Source organism: Gekko japonicus, unplaced genomic scaffold, assembly GCF_001447785.1.
Source record: "Gekko japonicus isolate JY-2015 unplaced genomic scaffold, Gekko_japonicus_V1.1 scaffold4694, whole genome shotgun sequence".
Taxonomy (NCBI): Eukaryota; Metazoa; Chordata; class Lepidosauria; order Squamata; family Gekkonidae; genus Gekko; species Gekko japonicus.
This window is the reverse complement of record NW_015160973.1, coordinates 20721-39118: the sequence shown is the minus strand read 5'-3', so window position 1 is coordinate 39118 and position 18398 is coordinate 20721. Positions and strand designations below refer to the sequence as shown.

At 49.0% G+C, this 18398-nt stretch overlaps 1 protein-coding gene across 1 annotated transcript in view; it reads left to right on the top strand.

Annotated features, from left to right (window-relative positions):
• Positions 1 to 600: 600 nt before the first annotated feature.
• Positions 601 to 18398, top strand: part of LOC107122404 (H-2 class I histocompatibility antigen, Q9 alpha chain-like) — a 29498-nt gene continuing 11700 nt past the window's right edge. The window contains 3 exon segments of the mRNA XM_015425500.1: positions 601 to 692; positions 10246 to 10542; positions 15739 to 16017. Coding sequence (XP_015280986.1) covers positions 623 to 692; positions 10246 to 10542; positions 15739 to 16017 — 646 coding nt within the window. The 5' untranslated portion in view covers positions 601 to 622.

Below are 18398 nucleotides of genomic sequence, written 5' to 3'. Positions count from 1 at the left end.
TGAGAGGGAGCGCTGCACTGGCAGTGTTCCCTCTAAGCTGAGTTAGCCTGAGCTAGCTCACAGTTTTCTAGCCTCTGGCTCACCCATTTTTTATTTTTTTGTCTTAACTCGGGAAGGGAGGGCTCCAGAGCAAACTGACTTATGCAGGAGGCAAATCGCTCCCTCACAAGTTTAATGCCAGGAGTAGCTTGCTCACAGGACTCCACTGCTTAGAGGGAGCCCTGCAACGCCAACCGAGCCCCCCCCCCCCATAGGGGGGTGGCACGTGGCAGGCACGCGCCGCCAGCGCCGAGCCCCTTTTGTGGGTGGGAGTCTGGTGCGGGGCAGGGGGGGGGGGGGGTAACCCGCGGACAGTGCCAGGCGCTGCCCGGGTCTGAGACGCCCCTGAATTCCTCCCCGCGAGAGAGGAAACCCTCTCGCCCCCGCCCCCTCCTGCCGGGCTCCCCTCCTGCTGGGCTCCCCAACCCCAGCCCTCCCCCTATGAACGGCGCCCAGCAGGGACTAAAGTGCGCAGGCAACTTTCCGTTTCCTCTTTCCCAGCCGAGCGTCCACTGCCGGCGGCGGGTCTGCCCAGCGACTCGTGACACTTCCTGGCAGCGCGCACCTCGAGCTCCAGATTAAGATGGGGTCGTCCCCGAGGGGCGTCCTGGCCCTTGAGACCGTCGCCCTCCTGCTGGCGGTGGGCGGCTCCGGTGAGTCCCTCCGGGGGTCCCAAGCGCAGCTCGTGTACTGGGGTGGGGGGAGAGGGCAGGTTATGTATTCTCATGGCACCTGGCGTTTCTGGCCACTGTGTGATACAGAGTGTTGGACTGGATGGGCCGTTGGCCTGATCCAACATTGGTGTCTCTTATGTTCTTGTGCTCTGCATTCTTGGTGCTTGGGGGGGGGGGTCAACAGTGGGAGGGCTCCTAGTGTCCTGGCCCCACTGGTGGACCTCCTCAGGGCACCTGGTGTTTTTGGCCACTGTGTGACACAGACAGAGTGTTGGTCCACTGGCCTGATCCAACACTGGCTTCTCTAACGTTCTTATATTCTGTTTTCCTGGTGCTTGGGGGGCAACAGTGAGAGGGCTTCTGGAGTTCTGGATCTGCTGGTGGACCTCCTGTGGCTTCTGGAGTTCTGGCCCCTGTGGAGTACCTCCTGATGGCCCCTGGGTTTTGACCCATGTGTGACACAGAACGTTGGATTGGATGGGCCATTGGCCTGACCCAGCATGGCTTCTCTTGTGTTCTTATGCTCTGTATTCTTAATCTTGGGGGGCAACAGTGGGGGGCTTCTGGAGTTCGGGCCCCACTGGTGGTCCTCCTGATTAGAGATGTGAAGACCTAGAAAAAACCCGGAAAGATTAGGGGGGGAAACCCCCTTTTTTTCTGAAGCCTTTTTGTTTTTTTCTGAAAAAATTGAAAAAAGGAAAGATTTTTTTTTTATTATGGACGTTTTATTTTAACATGATGAATAAAATATTTTAAGACAAGGTGTTCAAATATTTTCCAAATAATTTCAGATTGATCTAATTTCTGTGCACTGAGGACAAGCAAGTCCTAGGTTACAAACTGAACTCTCCAATGCAAGAACAAGATGCATTTCTTCCTTTAGGAGGTGCGATTGTCAGAAGAAAATAAAAAAGTTTCAGTTTTGCTTTTGCATGTGGGTGGGTATTCTGTTTGTAATAATTGTTTGGATACGCTATATTTTTAATATGCTAGTTGTGATAATTTCATGCCAAGTAAAAATGTCCATAGTCATATTTTATGTTCCTAAAGTAACAGAATGACTTTCAATCTAGAAAAGACAAAAGAAATGCTAATTTTTCCAAAAATTTCCATTTCCCCCAGAAAAAAACGGGGTTTTTTTTTTCTGAGCTTCAAAATTTCCGTAAATTTTACATCTCTATTCCTGATGGCATCTGGGTTTTAGCCACTGTGTGGACTGGATGGGCCATTGGACTGACCCAGCATGTCTTGTCTTGTGTTCTTATGCTCTGTATTCCTGGTGCTTGGGGGGCAACAGTGGGGGGCTTCTGGAGTTCTCGGCCCACTGGTGGACCTCCTGATGGCACCTGGGTTTTGGCCACTGTGTGACACAGAGTGTTGGACTGGATGGGCCATTGGACTGATCCAACATGGCTTCTCTTATGTTCTATATTGGTGCTTGGGGGGGACAACAGTGGGAGGGCTTCTGGAGTTCTGGCCCCACTAGTGGGCCTCCTGATAACACCTGAGTCTTGTCTGCTATGTGACACAGAGCATTGGATGGGCCACTGGCCTGATCCAACATGGCCCTCGCCGTCCGGCTGGTGGTGGGGTGCTCCGGTGAGTCCCTTTGGGGGCTGAAAGCTCTCATGTCTTGGGGGAAGAGGGCCGAGTTTCCACTGGGAGAGCCTGCATACGGGGGAGTCGCTGTGTGATCTGCTTCCGTGGCTTAGAAATGGGGTGGGTGGGTGGATTTCTTTTCTCCATCCAGAGGGGGGATTCATAGGAAACGAAGAGAGAGCCCCTAAATGGTGTGTCCCGCCCGAAATGCGTTGTCTGAGCTCCGTGCGGAATCCGGGGCAGGAGGTCTCTCTGGGAGGGCTGGTGTTGCTCTTTCCCCAGGATTCGGGTGCCCGTCTTGGGGTGGGGGGAGAGGGCTAAGGATTTTGTTTAGCAGGAAAAGGACACAGGGGCAGGTAGAGTTTATAAAAGCTTATAAAAATGCAAGAGAGAGAGCGGGTAGGAACTTCCTCCCTGTCTGGGAACACCAGAACTTGGAGTCAGCCTGGGACTGTGGTCGGGAGCTTGTTGCAGCCAGTCCCGGGGATGGTACCCCTGCCTGACCTGTGGAACTCACTGCCACAAGAAGCAGTAATGGCCACTGGCTTTGGTGGATTGAAAAGCAGGTCGATCTCATTAAAGGGGGCGTGTGAGGCGCTATGGTTGGCTGATAGCCAGGGTTGCCGGGGGGGGGGCCCTTCCCTGAGCCATCTGAGTGGCTGCTGTTGGAACGGGGATTCTGAATTAATGGTCAGGTCCAGCTCTTCTTGTGCAAGGTTGGGAGGGGGCTGGTTTTGGCTTCCAGAACGGCCTTCTGGGACGTGCCAGTTCTGTTTTTTTTTAATTAATTAATAAACAAATTAATCTGTTTATTTATTATTTCAATTTATATCCCGCCTAGCTACAGAACTGGCTCAAGGCGGCTAACAACATTAGAACACTAAAACAATAAATACATTAAAATGCACAAGGAATTGTGGAACTGCGGTGGCTCAAGTGGTTAAGACGCTGAACTGCAGGCTGTGGAAGGTCGGTAGTTCCGCAGTTCGAGACCCGAGTGCCGCATGATGGAGTGAGCTCCCGTCTCTAGTTCCAGCTCCTGCCAACCTAGCAGTTCGAAAGCGAGAAATTGCAAGTAGATAAATAGGTACCACTTCAGTGGGAAGGTAACGGCGTTCTGTGCGCCTTGGTGTTTAGTCATGCCAGCCACATGGCCACGGAAACGTCTTCAGACAGCGCTGGCTCTTCGGCTTGGAAACGGAGATGAGCACCGCAACCCTAGAGTCGGACTCGACTGGCTTTCGAGCAAGGGGAACCTTTACTTTTACCTTACACGAATTACAACTACATAAGCAACTAAACAGTACTAGTAATGGTGGTGATGATGGCGGCGTACACGATACAAACAAAGGCCGTAACCAAGCTCTGTTTCGTGTGGTCCAAGATGTATTCCGGCGGCACCGACGCCAGTGGCGCTGTCTCCAGTGGCCCACTCATCAGTGGCGGCTCCTAATCAAAGGCCTGGTGGAAGAGCTCCCGTTTTGCAGGCCCTGTGGAACCGGAAAAGGTCTCGCAGGGCCCTGATGTCTTCCGGGAGCTAGAAGGACCTTGTTGCACCCCCTTGGAACACCCACCCACCTCTAGGTGACTTTTATTTAGTTATTATGGTGTGTCTGTTCCACTCATGGAGGGTCTCAGAGTGGTTTGGAGCCCCCCCCCCCCCAAAGGTGGCCTGTGCTTGAGGAGAGGGAAGAAGAACCTCTCCCCCCCACACGCAGAAGTTAAGTTTGGGCCAAGCGAGATGGGACCCAGAGAGGTCGTGAATGATTCAGTTTTGGGGGTTAGCGAAGGGAGACATCCACATCCACCTTCCCTAAATGTGCAGTCCCTCTGGTTGTTCCCTTGGGGGCTTTACATTCTTGGGGTTCCAGTCCTTGTGGGGATCCCTCCTTTACTTCCCTTGGGCCAGGAGGCTGCAGCAGCAGGGCATTGTGGGAAGAGGTGTGGAGAGGGCAAAGGTGGGTCAGGCTGAGAGGGTGGGACTGGCCCCCGATCACCCTTCCTGGCAGAGGAGGGATCTGAACCCGGGTGGTCTCCTAGATCCTAGACTGGCACCATTCTAACCACAACCCCAGACTCGACTTAAGGAGGGACATTTTGCAGGCCAAACAGCCCCTTTAGGGGTTGCAATCCCTGAATGTGCCAGGGCGGTAATGGTATGGGGCTCATCTTGCTCCCAGCTGGCACTGGTGTGTGTGTGGGGGGAGGAGATGGGTCTGCCTTGTGCCCAGCGTGGCCTTCCAGGGGCACCGTCCAAAGTGAGCTCCTCGGGTCCAGTTAGCCATGACTAGAGATGTAAAATTTCCGGAAATTTTGAAGCTTAAAAAAAAAAACCCGTTTCCCCCCCGTTTTTTTCGGGGGAAAACTGAAATTTTTGGAAAAATTGAACATATTAAAAAATATAGTGCATCCAAACAGTTGTTACAAACAGAATACCCGCCCACATGGAAAAACAAAACTGGAACCTTTTTATTTTCTTCTGACAATAGCACCTCCTAAAGGAAGAAATGCATCTTGTTCTTGCATTGGAGAGTTCAGTTTGTAACCTAGGACTTGCTCAAGCATTAGATCAATCTGATACCATATATATATATATATATTAGAAATGATTTGGAAAATATTTGAACACCTTGTCTTAAAATATTTTAGTCATCATGTTAAAATAAAACGTTCCAGAATCAATTTTTTTTCTTTTCTTTTTTCAATTTTTCCAATTTTTCGGGAAAAAAAAAAAACTTCAGGAAAAAAAACGGGAAAAAAAACCCCGTTTTTTTTCTGAATGTTTTTGTGGGGTTTTCTGGGCCTTCACATCTCTAGCCATGACACTGGGGGAGGCAGGAAAATCCCGGGAGTTGCCCTCATGCCAGAGGATCGGAGAGGTCTGTGCAGGCCTCAGATACACACACACGAGAAGCACGTTCACAACCATGGTCCCTGTTGGCTTCCTGATTTAGCTAACTTAACCCCTGTGGTTGGGTGAGAAACCCTTGTCTCCATTCAGACCTGGAAGACACTCTCGCTTCGCTGATCCTACCACAGAGGGTCGTCGTGAGGGGGGAAAGCGGGAGAACCGCAAACAGGGAAGTATCCCACTTTGTTTGTTGAGAATATTTCTGTGCCGCCTCTTCGGAGTCCTGCTGTTGTCCTTGTGAATGATCACACAACCCTGCGCAAACCTCTTGACGGGGGTTCTAATGTGCAGAAGCGTCTGCTGCAGTAACGGTGCAGGTCTGAGCAGGTTTCCTCGGAAGAAAGCCCCCTTGAGCTCTGTGAGATTCACTCCCTCATAAGTAACAGCGTTCGGTGCGCCTTGGTGTCTAGTCATGCCGGCCACATGACCACGGAAACGTCTTCGGACAGCGCTGGCTCTTCGGCTTTGAAACGGAGATGAGCACCACAACCCTAGAGTCGGATTCGACTGGCTTTCGAGCAAGGGAACCTTTACCTTTTTAAGGGGGTTTAGGATTTCAGATTAGATTTGTTCCCCTTTAAGGCCCCTTGTGTGTTTTCAAGAATCTGACCATCTGCCTGTCTGTTGTGGCATCCAAACTTTTCCACTGGGGGGGAGAGCAGGCTGGGGTGTGGTAGGGAGCAGAGGAAGTTCTTGGGGGACTGTGAGGTGGGAAAATACTCCTCCTTTCCCTCCTGTTGGGTCCTGGAACTCCTTCTGTAGCCTTTTAGGTCCTGGCCCCAGAGAAGCTACCTAAAACATTTTAGTCAGACCAACCCCCCAAGAAACAGTGGGCAAGATTTTGAGCTCACCAGAGCTTTTTTCTTTCTTTTTTAAAACACATTTTGGCTGCGGTCACGCGGACTAAATAATTCACTTTCAATCCACTTTCCAGCTGGTTTTTGCCAGTTCACACAGTAAAAATCCAGTTGGAAAGTGCACTGAAAGTGGATTGTGGAAAGTGGACCGCAGCCTTTATTAAATTTTTAGGGTATACAGGAATAAGAAAGGGAAGGGGGAAAGCGGAAGGAAACAAAAGTAATGTCTTCTGTATGCAAAGCTCCTCTACTTTTTTTTAAAAAAGAGTTTTATTAGTTTTTCATAAGTGAAAGAAAAGAAGACAACTACAAAGAGAGAAAGACTCTACTTATCATTTCCCATTACAAAAAGATAGGCTGTGAGATTTTAAACCATAAAGGCTTCTTCATATCATAGCATTAAGAAGTTCATGAGCAGGGAGCAGCAGTTCCAAGAAGTCCTTATAAGCTGAGAAAGGGGGAAAAGAAGTAAGCGCTGAAGGACTCTGAATTGTGCCTTGAATTCAACAATATGTTAGTGAAGAATGGGGGGGGGGTTGGCTTTCAGGCATTTTAATACTAAAATAAGGAGAGAGAAAGGATGAAAATGTTTTGACTCTGCTTATAGAGATGAAATTGAAGTTATGACTCAGTGTAACTAAGTTTATTGGAGATCTCCTCTCTTGGGTTTTTAGGTAGTAGTTGGTATTCTTTACTTTATCCCATACGTGTAGTCCCCCTTCCTTTTTTCTTTGTAGTATTGGTAGTGCATAAAATAATTTTAAAAATCCCCTCCGGGGGAGTCAAAAAAAGAAGTTCATGTCTTTATATTTCTTTCTTATCCTACCATAAAAGGGAGTCCCTAGTCCATTTGCCCTTTTAACATCAAAGTCAATGTGTCCATTTCCGCACTTTCCATTGTCTTAAGCTCAGCAGAGTTTTTTTTTGTCAGGATGGCTGTTAAAAAACAAGTGTGTGGGGGGGAGGGCGGAGGTTCTCCAGGCCACGATCTTGTGGGCTCTTTGCCAACATCCTGTGTCGGACGGACTTTGCTGGCTTCAGTGGGTGTGGCTGGTGTGAGAGGAGAAAGGAGCAAAGAGCAGAGGCCGGGCCATTGGAAACATCATGAAAAATGAAATGGCAGCTGTTCCCTGGCTTTTGCTGTGAACCGCTGTGGCTGCCTGTGTCTTCTGGGCAAGGAGAGGAGCTTGTCTTTTGAAGGGGAAGAAGAACCCCCCCACACACACCACTGGGCTGGGCTGGGTCTCGGAAGTTGTTTCCGGCTTCCTTCTCTTTGCAGTTGATTCTTGCTCAAAAGGCTGCTGTTCCGTGGTTTCCGGCTTCCTTCTCTTTGCAGTTGATGCTTGCTCAAAAGGCTGCTGGTTCCGGTGGGTGAGATCACAGAGGAGCTGCAAAGCCGCAAACGATTGAAACCTGAGGCGCAGAGAGCGCAAATCAGCATTGTGTGTCGTTTGAACAAATCCTCACATGCGAGCGTTCTTTTTAAAATGGTCCTTGATAACAATCAACGCTCCCTCCAAGCTGTGGAGTCTTGTGAGCAAATATTCCACTTTGTGAGCTGCTGGCCTTAATGTTGTGTGAGCGAGCGATTTGGCTGCTGCATAGATTAGTTTGCTCTGGAGGCGTCCCTTCCTGAGCAAAGACAAAAAATGTGTGAGATGGAGGCTAAAAAACTGTGAGCTAGCCCACAGTAACTCAGCTTAGAGGGAACACTGAATATTGGGGGGGGGGGGTTCTATGTGTATGTGTCAGTGTTTAAAACCTCAGTTCTGAAGCCCACTTCCCCCCCCCCCAGCCTGGCAAGAACAGATTCATTAATCAGAGGGGGGGGGGAGATTATTCTGAAGGGGCAGCCGACCTGGGGAGTCTCCGCAGGGCTTTATGTAGGATGTTCCTGTCACTGCAACGGTTTTTGAAGCCGACTCACCCCCAGTGAGGCTTTTGATTCTGCCCTGGCTGAGGAAAGACCGGAGTGCCACAGGACTGAACAAGAGGTTGTCCAGATGGTGCGTCCAAATGGAACTGACAGATCCTGGCAATTGTGGGTTAAATAGTGAGTGGGGAACCAGCCAAGTGGGGGAAAGGGCAGGCAAAGAAAAGGCACCCTCTTTTCCCCCCTAACATGACTATCAGCAACCTGCGAGGGGTGGTATTGGTCCATGAAATGGTGCCTGGGTGTAGGGGGAGTTAACACCCCTATTTCTTCTTGCCCTTCCTTGGCAGCCCCCGTAGCCTCGCACCTTTTCCTGCCCCCTTCCCACCCTGCTGTATTAAGAACATAAGAGAAGCCAATGCTGGATCAGGCCAGTGGCCCGTCCAGTCCAACACTCTGTCACCCAGTGGCCAAAAACACCAGGTGCCCTCAGGAGGTCCAGCAGTGGGGCCAGGGCACTAGGAGCCCTCCCACTGTTGCCCCCCCCCCAAGCACCAAGAATACGGAGCATCACTTGCCGCAGACCGAGAGTTAAACATAAGAACCTAAGAGAAACCAATGTTGGATCAGGCCAGTGGCCCATCCAGTCCAACAATCTGTCACACAGTGGTCAAAAAACACCAGGTTCCCTCAGGAGGTCCAGTAGTGGGGCCAGGACACAAGAAGCCCTCCCACTGTTCGCCCCCCCAGCAGCAAGAATACAGAGCATCACTTGCCCCAGACCGAGAGTTAAACATAAGAACGTAAGAGAAACCAATGTTGGATCAGACCAAAGGCCCATCCAGTCCAACACTCTGTATCACACAGTGGCCAAAAACACCAGGTGCCCTCAGGAGGTCCAGCAGTGGGGCCAGGACATTAGAAGCCCTCCCACTGTTGCACCCCCCCCAAGCACCAAGAAGACAGAGCATCACTTGCCCCAGAGCCCCTATCTATACCTTGTGGCTAATAGCCACTGATGGACCTCTGCTCCATATGCTTATCCAATTCTCTTTTGAAGGTGTCCATGCTTGTAGCCCTGTGGCGGTGAATTCCATGTGTGAATCACTCTTTGGGTGAAGAAGGACTTCCTTTTATCTGTTCTAACCCGACCGCTCAGCAATTCCATGGAGTGCCCACGAGTTCTTGTATTGTGAGAAAGGTGCCCACGAGTTCTTGTATTCCACTGCTACAGCTCTGCTGATCTGAACAAAACCTTTAGAAGGTGCCTTTTACGTTTGGTGCATTTTACCTTTCTGAATACCATCTGGAGAAAACACAGAAATCCTGGAAGCCTCTTGGCTGTTCTAGATTATTTAGGAATTTCTGCTCCAAGCAAACTAATTTATGCAGTAGCCAAAGCGCTCGCTCAGACCTTTGATGCCAGTAGCTCACAAAGTAGAATTTTTGCTCACAAGACTCCACAGCTTAGAGGGAGCATTGGGGGTAAACCTGCAGTGCCCCACATCAGAACCTTGATTTCTGCCCAGGGGCCTTCATTTGAGTGGGATGGTTTGTGGGGGGCTTTGCTGCATAACTCAGACGTTGGTCTGAGCCCCCAACCTTCTGACTCTGCCCTTGTTTTCTAGGGTGGGGGGAGAGATTTCTAAGAATGTCTTCGTTCCTGGGACCCTTTCTTCCAAAGGATTCACCAAATCTCTCCCCCTGCCCGAGAGTAGAGGCTGGAGGGGATTTTCTCCACGAGGGCTTCCGCAGGCCCATCCAGGGAGACCTGCTTTTATGAATTAAATGCTTTTATGTAGATGTGTTAAACATTTTAAATACATTTATACTTGGAGTCATCCAGACAGGCGCTGCCAGTGATCCAAAGGAGTTCTGTTCTGTTCACCAAAAAAAACCCCAGTCTTTTCAGTCCAACTCCAGGTTCGGAAATTGCTGGGGGTTTCGGGGGGGGGAGCCCAGGGAGGGCAGGGGGAGGAGCTCAGGGGCGGTATAATGCCCTAGATCCCGCCCTCCAAAGGAGCCATTTTCTCCAGGGGAGCTGACGTCTCTGAAGTCTGGAGAGAGAAGGGGTGCTTCTGGGAGACGTCCTGGTCCCACCTGGAAGTTGGCAACCCTCGGCTGCATCTGGCCCTCTTCTTTGGTCCCTCTGCTTCTCTCTTCTCTCCTCCGGCCCTCAAACCCCCCCTCCCCCTTAGGGTCCCTCGCCCAGAATATGGGTCTGGGGGTTGCCCATCCTCACTGACAGCCCCCTTGACTCCGCCCCCTTTCTCTTTGTCTCCCCCCCTCCAGGCGGCTCCTCCTCCTCCTTCTCCCCCCACTCCCTGCGCTACTTCCACACGGCCCTGTCTGAGCCCGGCCAGGGGCTGCCCCAGTTCAGCATCGTGGGCTACGTGGACGACCAGCCCTTCGTCAAGTACGACAGCCACGCCAGGAAGATGCTGCCTGAAGTCCCCTGGATGGAAGAATTTGGGAAGGAGGACCCCCAGTACTGGGAAGGGCAGAGCCAGCGAGCGCAGGGCACAGAGCCTGTCTTCAGACTGGGCCTGGAGACGCTGCGGGAGCGCTACAACCAGCAGAACAGCACAGGTGAGTGGAGGGGGAGGGGCCGGCCGGAGCACCTCCCCCCGTCCCTCCCTCCCTCCTTAAGGCAAGAGAAGGGGGAGGGGGAAGGAGGGAGGGAGGAGCCCCCTCCCCAGTTAGAGCAGATATGGGGGGAGTCAAATGTAGACTCACTCAGTGCTGGGGCTCAAAATATTTGAAAAATGTGCCACTTAAAATTGTGTTTGCCCCACAGATACTCCTAAGCTGGGGCAGCAGAAGCCAAAATTTTTTTTATTATTATTATTATTTTTTAACAAAAGATTTCCAAATACAAAAGTGGCCTAAAAAAAAATGGGGCAGCCTTTAAAGGCTGCTTGTTATGACACAAAACAAAAACACAGTAGACATACAAGACGACATAGAGAACATACAGAGGTTTCAGATGGGGGAAAGTAATGTGGGGGGGTGAGCTTCCCCCATTCCCCAAGAGTTCATCATGAACTGGGGAACAAAGCCATACTCATAAATCTCCTGCCTGGAGATTGGTATCTGTATGGAGTATTGGGATTTACTCCTTCCCATTATGCAATAAAGTACTCTAGGTGGAAGCGAACGTGAGACATTGGTGTCACATATAGACATATTGCTTATATTGGCCACAGCACAATACAAACAATAACATGGAAATGCAAACAGTAAAAAAAACATACTTGACATAAACAACAACACACAAGACAGAGATTAGAAATAGGCAAAGAAGTGATTGGAATCATACCCCGCCCTTCACTTGGAGTCTCAGAGCGGTGTACAAACTCCTTTCCCCTCTCCTCCCCACAACAGACACCCCGTGAGGTGGGTGGGGCTGAGAGAACTCTGGCACCAACTGCTCTGTCAGGAACAGCCGTGCCAGAGCTTGTGACTGACCCAAGGTCACATCAGCAGGTGCAAGTGGAGGAGGGGGGAAGGAAACCCAGTTCCCCCAGATTAGAGTCCATGCTCCTAACCACTACACCAAACTGGCTCTCAGCCTTATGAATGGGGAACCGGCAAGGGGAAAAGATCAGAGAGTGGGGGCTTCAGAATTTTGGGTGTCGGCATGCGGAGTATTGAACAACATGGGTGAGGGTGTGTTTTTTAATTATTATTATTGTTATTTTTCTTTTAATTAATTTGAGATTTGACCCAACACCCCGTGCAAATTGAAGCAATACTTAAAAGAATTTGAATTATTATGGGGTGCAGTACTAGAGTTAAACAGCTTGTCACCATTGGACTGTGCCCCCATCCCTGTTGATGGTCTGGTCTGCAATGGCTGCTGTAGGGCGTATGTTAAAAACGAAGGTAAACACACCCTCTGCACCCCACTGCAGATCCATAGTCCCTAGGATGGTGCACCTCAAAAACATGGTCTTCACCAAAAAAAACAACCCACATTCCCCTTGTGGTTACTCATTGATTATTTATTAATTCCCTATTACTTATAAAGAATAAAACTGAAAAAAACCCACTAAAATCAGCAAAAAAGGACTTGCAAAACCAACTAGAAATATTGTCAGGGTCATTTTTAAAAGGAGGCAAAATTGCAAAAAAAACCCCTACCTGTAGATGCAAGATCAATAATTCTGGGGGGAAAGGAAAGAGGAATCCCTACATCAAACAATGCATTGGGCTCCTAAAAAAACCTCTCAGCTGCAATAGTGACTGCAGGTTAGTCGTTCAGTATTTTCCCCAAATGGCCTGCTTCTAGGCTGGATCTTGCTATGCCTCTGGTGGCCACTGGGGGCATACAGGGCAAGCAGGTTGCCAGATCTTCACCTGGAGACTTTGGGGAGCTTTGGGAATGCGTCCTGGAAAAGATAGGATTTGGGAGGGAACCCATTATGGGGGTGAAGTCATGGAGTCCCCTTGTGCAAAGTTGCCCCTTTCCTACCAGGGGGAACTGAATGCAGTGTCAACATATCCTGTTCTCTGCTGAGGTTGGCTGTTTTAAACCCGACGCAAATGGGACCCCATTCTCTCACAAAGGCAATTGGGAAGAGAATGGGATGTGGGGTTCTGTATTATAAAGGGTATATAAAATAAAAAATAGATGTACAAATTGTTCTAAGATTCAAAAAACAACAAACCCATTACTGCTTAATTATTACTTTCCTCCCCCCCTTTTGCTAACCAGGGACTGTCAAGATGCTGGTGAGCAATTAATGAGGGGCTGTGAAAGAAAGAACAGTTAATCATAAAACCAAAAAGAAACCTGTATAAAAGATGAAATGTTTCCATATAAGAGAGAAGTAGTAAACCAATTTACCAAGAAACTTAAAAAAGGATTCCCTTCTATGAGGATGGTAAGAGCGGTCTCAAGCCAGAGTTTGAGATGCCTCTCCATCAGGCTCCACTGAGCAAGAGCTGTAATTGAAACGCCAGCAGCCCTCCCACCAGATTCCAAAGCCAGAAGCATTGTTCCTCTTCCGTTGCTAGGGAACCAGGAATGTGATTTGTAGGAAGCAACCAAGCAGACTGGAAGGAGGCCTAAAGCCCCTCGTGGTGGTCCTGGAGATTCCTGGACTCTCCAGGAGAGCTCCTGGGAAGGGTGGGAGAAAACTCCCCAAATTGGTGCAGGCTTGTTGCTGGGACTAAGTTAACTGCCACAACAAGGCCAGAATCAATTTTTTTCTCCTTTAAACAAGACGAAATGACAAAAAATAACTTCAAGGCAATTATGAAAGCTTCTGTTACTACCTGAACCATAAGGTCAGAGGCTGGCTGCAATGCCCCCCTGGCGTTCTTAGATCGTCCAGAGGGCCCAGTTGTCAACAGGCTCAGATTTAAAATCACAAATCACAACCGGAGACCACAAGCACTATTAAGATGGTAAAACGGCTCCCCAATTATTCTTTCAGCCCTGCTGCAACAAAAGCACCAAAGCCACTAGCAAGATATATAGGTCCAGTGCTCCCTGATCCCCACACAGGTGCAATGTGCGGGGAGGGGGGGCGAAACTTCCAGGAGGAGGGAGGAGGACAGAGCCAAAGATGGCTCTTACTCCTTCACTGCCACTCCACCCAGGGCCACCATGTAAAGGCGGCTGCAGCAGGTGTTGTGGTTGCATAATAACTTCACTGGCCAGATTGGACACTTAGGTGCACCCTGTGCAGACTGCACAAGGTGGGGCCAGGGATTATAACACACACAAAAAAGCCAACTTCCACAGCAAAGTAACTTAGGCAACCATAATCTCCAGGAAAGGAGGCTTCATATGCACCCAAGAGCAAACCCCTCAGGCAGATGGGTCTCTCTGCCTACACACCGTAGTAAAGGTCCCACCCAGTAAACCAGCATAGTAAAAAAGGCAAAATAACAAACCAAATAAAAATAAAATGCGTTTATTTCACGCCCACGCACACAATGCGTTTATTTCACGCATACACATATACTCAATGCGTTTATTTCACGCATACATACACACGGGATAAGTGACAGTGGAAAAACAAAAAATATGTAGTGTATTTATACAAATTGCCAGCTGAGTCTTCTCTCACTAGAGACAGTGTTATACCCCCACTGTCTCCATCGTAAGGGGCTGGAATCGGTCCACTACAATCCCAGACAGCTGCCCCAAGTGTGGCCAGGGATTCCCAAGGGGTTCACACAAAGCAGAAGAAAATAATAGCACCAATCACACAAAAACCAATCCCACCCATAAACTTATAAACGTATTACCTATGACAGAGGAAAAGGACTGCGCCCTGTAAGCCAAGACCGACTTGGCTAATCCAGGAGCACAGTTTGGTGCGATATTCAACTGTTGCCCATGCAGCGAGGAAAATTCTCAACACGCTGACACAGAAACAGTGTTACTTGAGTGCTTACTAATTAAGCCAACCCCTTCCAGACCAACAGGCAGACCGGCTGCATGTCCCTGGGTCTCTACAGGCATGCCAATATTCACTTCCACCAGCTCTCTCTAGCTCTTCCAGGGCCTCACACCTGGCACCCCTGGGAATTCCATGAATAAAGAATAGATAAAAGCAAATCATACTCACCAGTCCAAGCTTCTTGGGGGCGGAAGAGCTCCGTTAGTCACGGCACCATTTGTTGTGAGATTTTTGGATGTGTGGGTGTGTGTTTAACCCTGTCACCCACACTTCCCCCCCCCTCAGTTCGTGTGTGTCTTGTGTGTCGCCCCTTACCAAGGCAGATGTGCAAGCTTGGAATTCACTAGTCTCTTCTTAAAATAAAACTTATCTTTATTATAGAAAAACATTCAGAGTCCCTAGTTTCCTAAACATTGATAGAATACACACAGAAATAAACATTCAGCAGAATTTTTTTCACCCCATGCATGCGCTCGAGAGGCCCTCTCTGACTGAATCCTTTCGGATTCAGCTGAAGTCTGTTGTGAACCACCCATATTTATACCAGAGATCAAAGAGATCCCTTAGTAATTGTATTGCAGTTAAAATTTAACACTTAGAAATTGTATTTGTCTTTTGAGGAAATTGGTTTCCCTCCCTTGGTCTCATGTAACAAGAGTTCACATTCCATAAGATCAAATACAGTGCCATGGTTTTATCTTTAGGTGTTCCCCAATCATGGGAAATACACTGTGTTTTGATGTTATCAGAAAGGTGAGAGTAGGGGTGCATGTGAACTTTCTGTATCTCAAGAAGCTAGTCTGATGGATTGCCATTTTGCCTTGAAATTTAAGTCTGTCACTCCCCAAATGGTCTAGACAATCCTTATTGCCTGGGAAATTGATGGTATTGGCAAGTCTCACACCAGTGGTTTTCCTGGGAAATGGAATGTTTTTGCATCCTTGGAATGTTTTTACATCCTTGCATGTGTAACCAAGAAAAAGATCCTTCTGGGAAAAGAGGAGCTTGCAAAAAGAATCACGGGCTGTGATTCAAACAGGCCTAGCAAGGGCAGAGAGAAATATGTATACTATTTTGGTTCATTTTAAACCCAAAACCTTCTTCTATTTTAATATTTCTTACCACAGTCACCTCGCCAGTTGTTTCCCTCGTGGGGAGCAGGTCCCTGTGACGGGGCGGGGGACATGGAAAGCTCCTTCTGGGCAGCCCCTTTGGGGAGTGGAGAGGGGAGAGACCCCGGTGGGAGGGTGTTTGCCTTTCAGCAGCCTCCCTCCTGCCCTTCAAGCCCCCCTTTCCTTCAAGTGACAGGAAACCCCCCACACACAAACACACACACCCCTCACCTCCCGCATGTGTCTCTTGCACACAGGGCTCCACACCCTGCAGTGGATGTACGGCTGTGAGGTGGGGCCAGACGGGCGGCTCCGCAGGGGGCATTACCAGTACGCCTACGACGGGGAGGACTTCCTCTCCTTCGACAAGGGGACCGTCAGCTGGACAGCCGCTGTGCCCCAGGCCGAGAACTCCAGGCAGAAGCTGGACAGGCAGCAGGACATTTCCCAGCACGTGAAGGACTACCTGGAGGGGGAATGCGTGGAGTGGCTGCGGAGGTACCTGGACTACGGCAACGAGACCCTGCTGAGGACAGGTGAGCTGGGGGGGGAGAACAAGAGGGGGTCACCTCCGTCATGAGGGGGGGCTTAGCTTGTGGGAAGAGGGGGTCTGGGGAGGAGTTCAGAGCTGGGGCTCCTCCCCGTGTGTCAGAAGGGCCTCTCTGGAGCTGGGAAATGGCTGAGCTCTTCCTCTCCCCCTCTGGTTTCAAGAGGGCACAGGATAAACAGAGGTCCATCAGTGGTTATTAGCCACTCTATCTGGGGCAGGGATGCTCTGTCTTCTTGGTGCTTGGGAGGAGGGGCAAGAGAAGGAGGGCTTCTGGTGTCCTGGCCCCACTGCTGGGCCTCCGGATGGCACCTGGTATTTTTGGCAACTGTGTGACACAGAGTGTTGGACTGGAGGGGCCTTTGGCCTGATTCAACATGGCTTCTCTTATGCTCTTATGTCTAGGGCAGTGATGCTCTGTCTTCTTGGTGCTGCGGAGGGCAACAGCGGGAGGGCTTCTGGAGTTCTAGCCCCTCTGGTGGACCTCCTGAGGGCACATGGGTTTTGGCCACTGAGTGATAGGGTGTTGGACTGGATGGACCATTGGCCTGATTCAGCACAGCGTTTCTTATGTTCTTATGTATTTTGGCACTACATGGCACCTGGATCCAAAACATGGATCCTCAGGATATTTGCATGGAATCCCCCCCAAATTCACCACTAAATCTCTCTTCACAGTGATTTGCACACAGTGAACCACAAAGAGCAGATTCCACAGTTTTCTGGTGCCACTATGGTGCAGAAATGATGGATCCAAGGTGCAGGTCCTCATGATTTTTACACAGATGCAACCAAAACCTGCTGTAAATCCACACATTATGTCAATATCCATAAACTGTATCATAGAAAACTTAGCACGGAAGTGTACTGAAAACATGGATCCTGATTGGTCTGTATGTTTGGTTCCTCTGAATGTAACAAGGCATTTGTGTGTCACAGCAATGTCCGTGGACTGGATGGCCAAAAACTTGGACCTGGCACTTCATGACATCGCTGTGGCACATGGGAGGCATGGATCCTCATGATTTTTACATGGAACCGGTGTTAGCTCACAGTTTTTAGCCTCCGGCTCACACAGTTTTGTCTTGGCTCAGGGAGGATAGCGCTAAAGCAAACTGATTCATGCAGCAGCCCAATCGCTCGCTCACGACTTTAATGCCAGTAGCTCACAAAGTTGAATGTTTGCTCACAAGACTCCACAGCTTAGAGGGAGCATTGCAAACCACCAAAATCCACCATAGAATCAAAGATCACACCGGCATCAGTGAGCATGGGTGTGTATTTGGAACTGGCAGTAGATTTTGGAGGACCGCGTGCAAAAAAACAGGAGGATCCATGCATTTGTGCTACAAGAGCAGTGTGGAGTGTTGGAGCTGTGATTTCTACGATGTACTCTGAAGACATCCAAGTTGATCTGTAGTTTGGTGGTCGATTTGGGACGTGTGTGTGTATGTGAAAGAGGATCCCTGTATATAAAAAAATCTAGAGGGTCTATGTGCTGCCCCAGCCAGCGTTTAAACTGTAGTTAAGTAGAACTGCCATATACCTTTAAGAGCAGTGGTTCCTGGGAATTGAAGTCTTTAGTTAGACATCCCACAGCAGAATTACAGCTCTCTTCCTGTGGTCTTTGTCCTCTTAAAACTGCAAGGAGGGGGGACGCACAATCCTTTTCACCATGAGCCAGTGAACAGAATTAGATTACAAAAGATGTGAGTAAGAACTCTTCTGAATGCATGTGGAACTGAATAAAATTGATTTAATTCAGCGTCAGACAGAACAGTCTATGCAGATCTGACTTCACTTCTACCCTCCCCTGATAAGTTACCCAGGATTGTTGTTATTATTTTTTTAATGTCAAAAATTTTGCCCATTTTGGGTGAAGGTGTCTGAAGCACCCTTTCCGTTCAGACAAACAGCTTAAAAAAAAAAATCAGTGTGAGGGTTGAGTGTCTTGGAGCATGTGCAGAGGGCATTGTATCTTGCAGAAAGCTAAGAAATCTTTGGCCACGTTGGTTTTATTTTGTTTTTTTCTGGTTCATTTTGACCAGGCTGGTTAGTAGCCCTGAGATGGCTTGATTTTTTACCTCTGCTCTGTGGGGGGGGGGATTCTTGCTCATTACACAAAAATGAATATTAAGCATCATTTATTTAAAAAAATAATGAATTGTGGGCAATGCTCCCTCTAAGCTGTGGGGTCTTGTGAGCAAAATCTCTACTTTGTGAGCTACTGGCATTAAAGTTGTGAGCTAGTGTCATGATCCTGTCTTTCCCCCAGACCAATCCAGGACTGTGAAAGGAAAGGATCATGGACTGAGACAAAGTATTTTACACAAAAACCCAAGAGAGGTAGTCTCTCTATGGATTTACAGA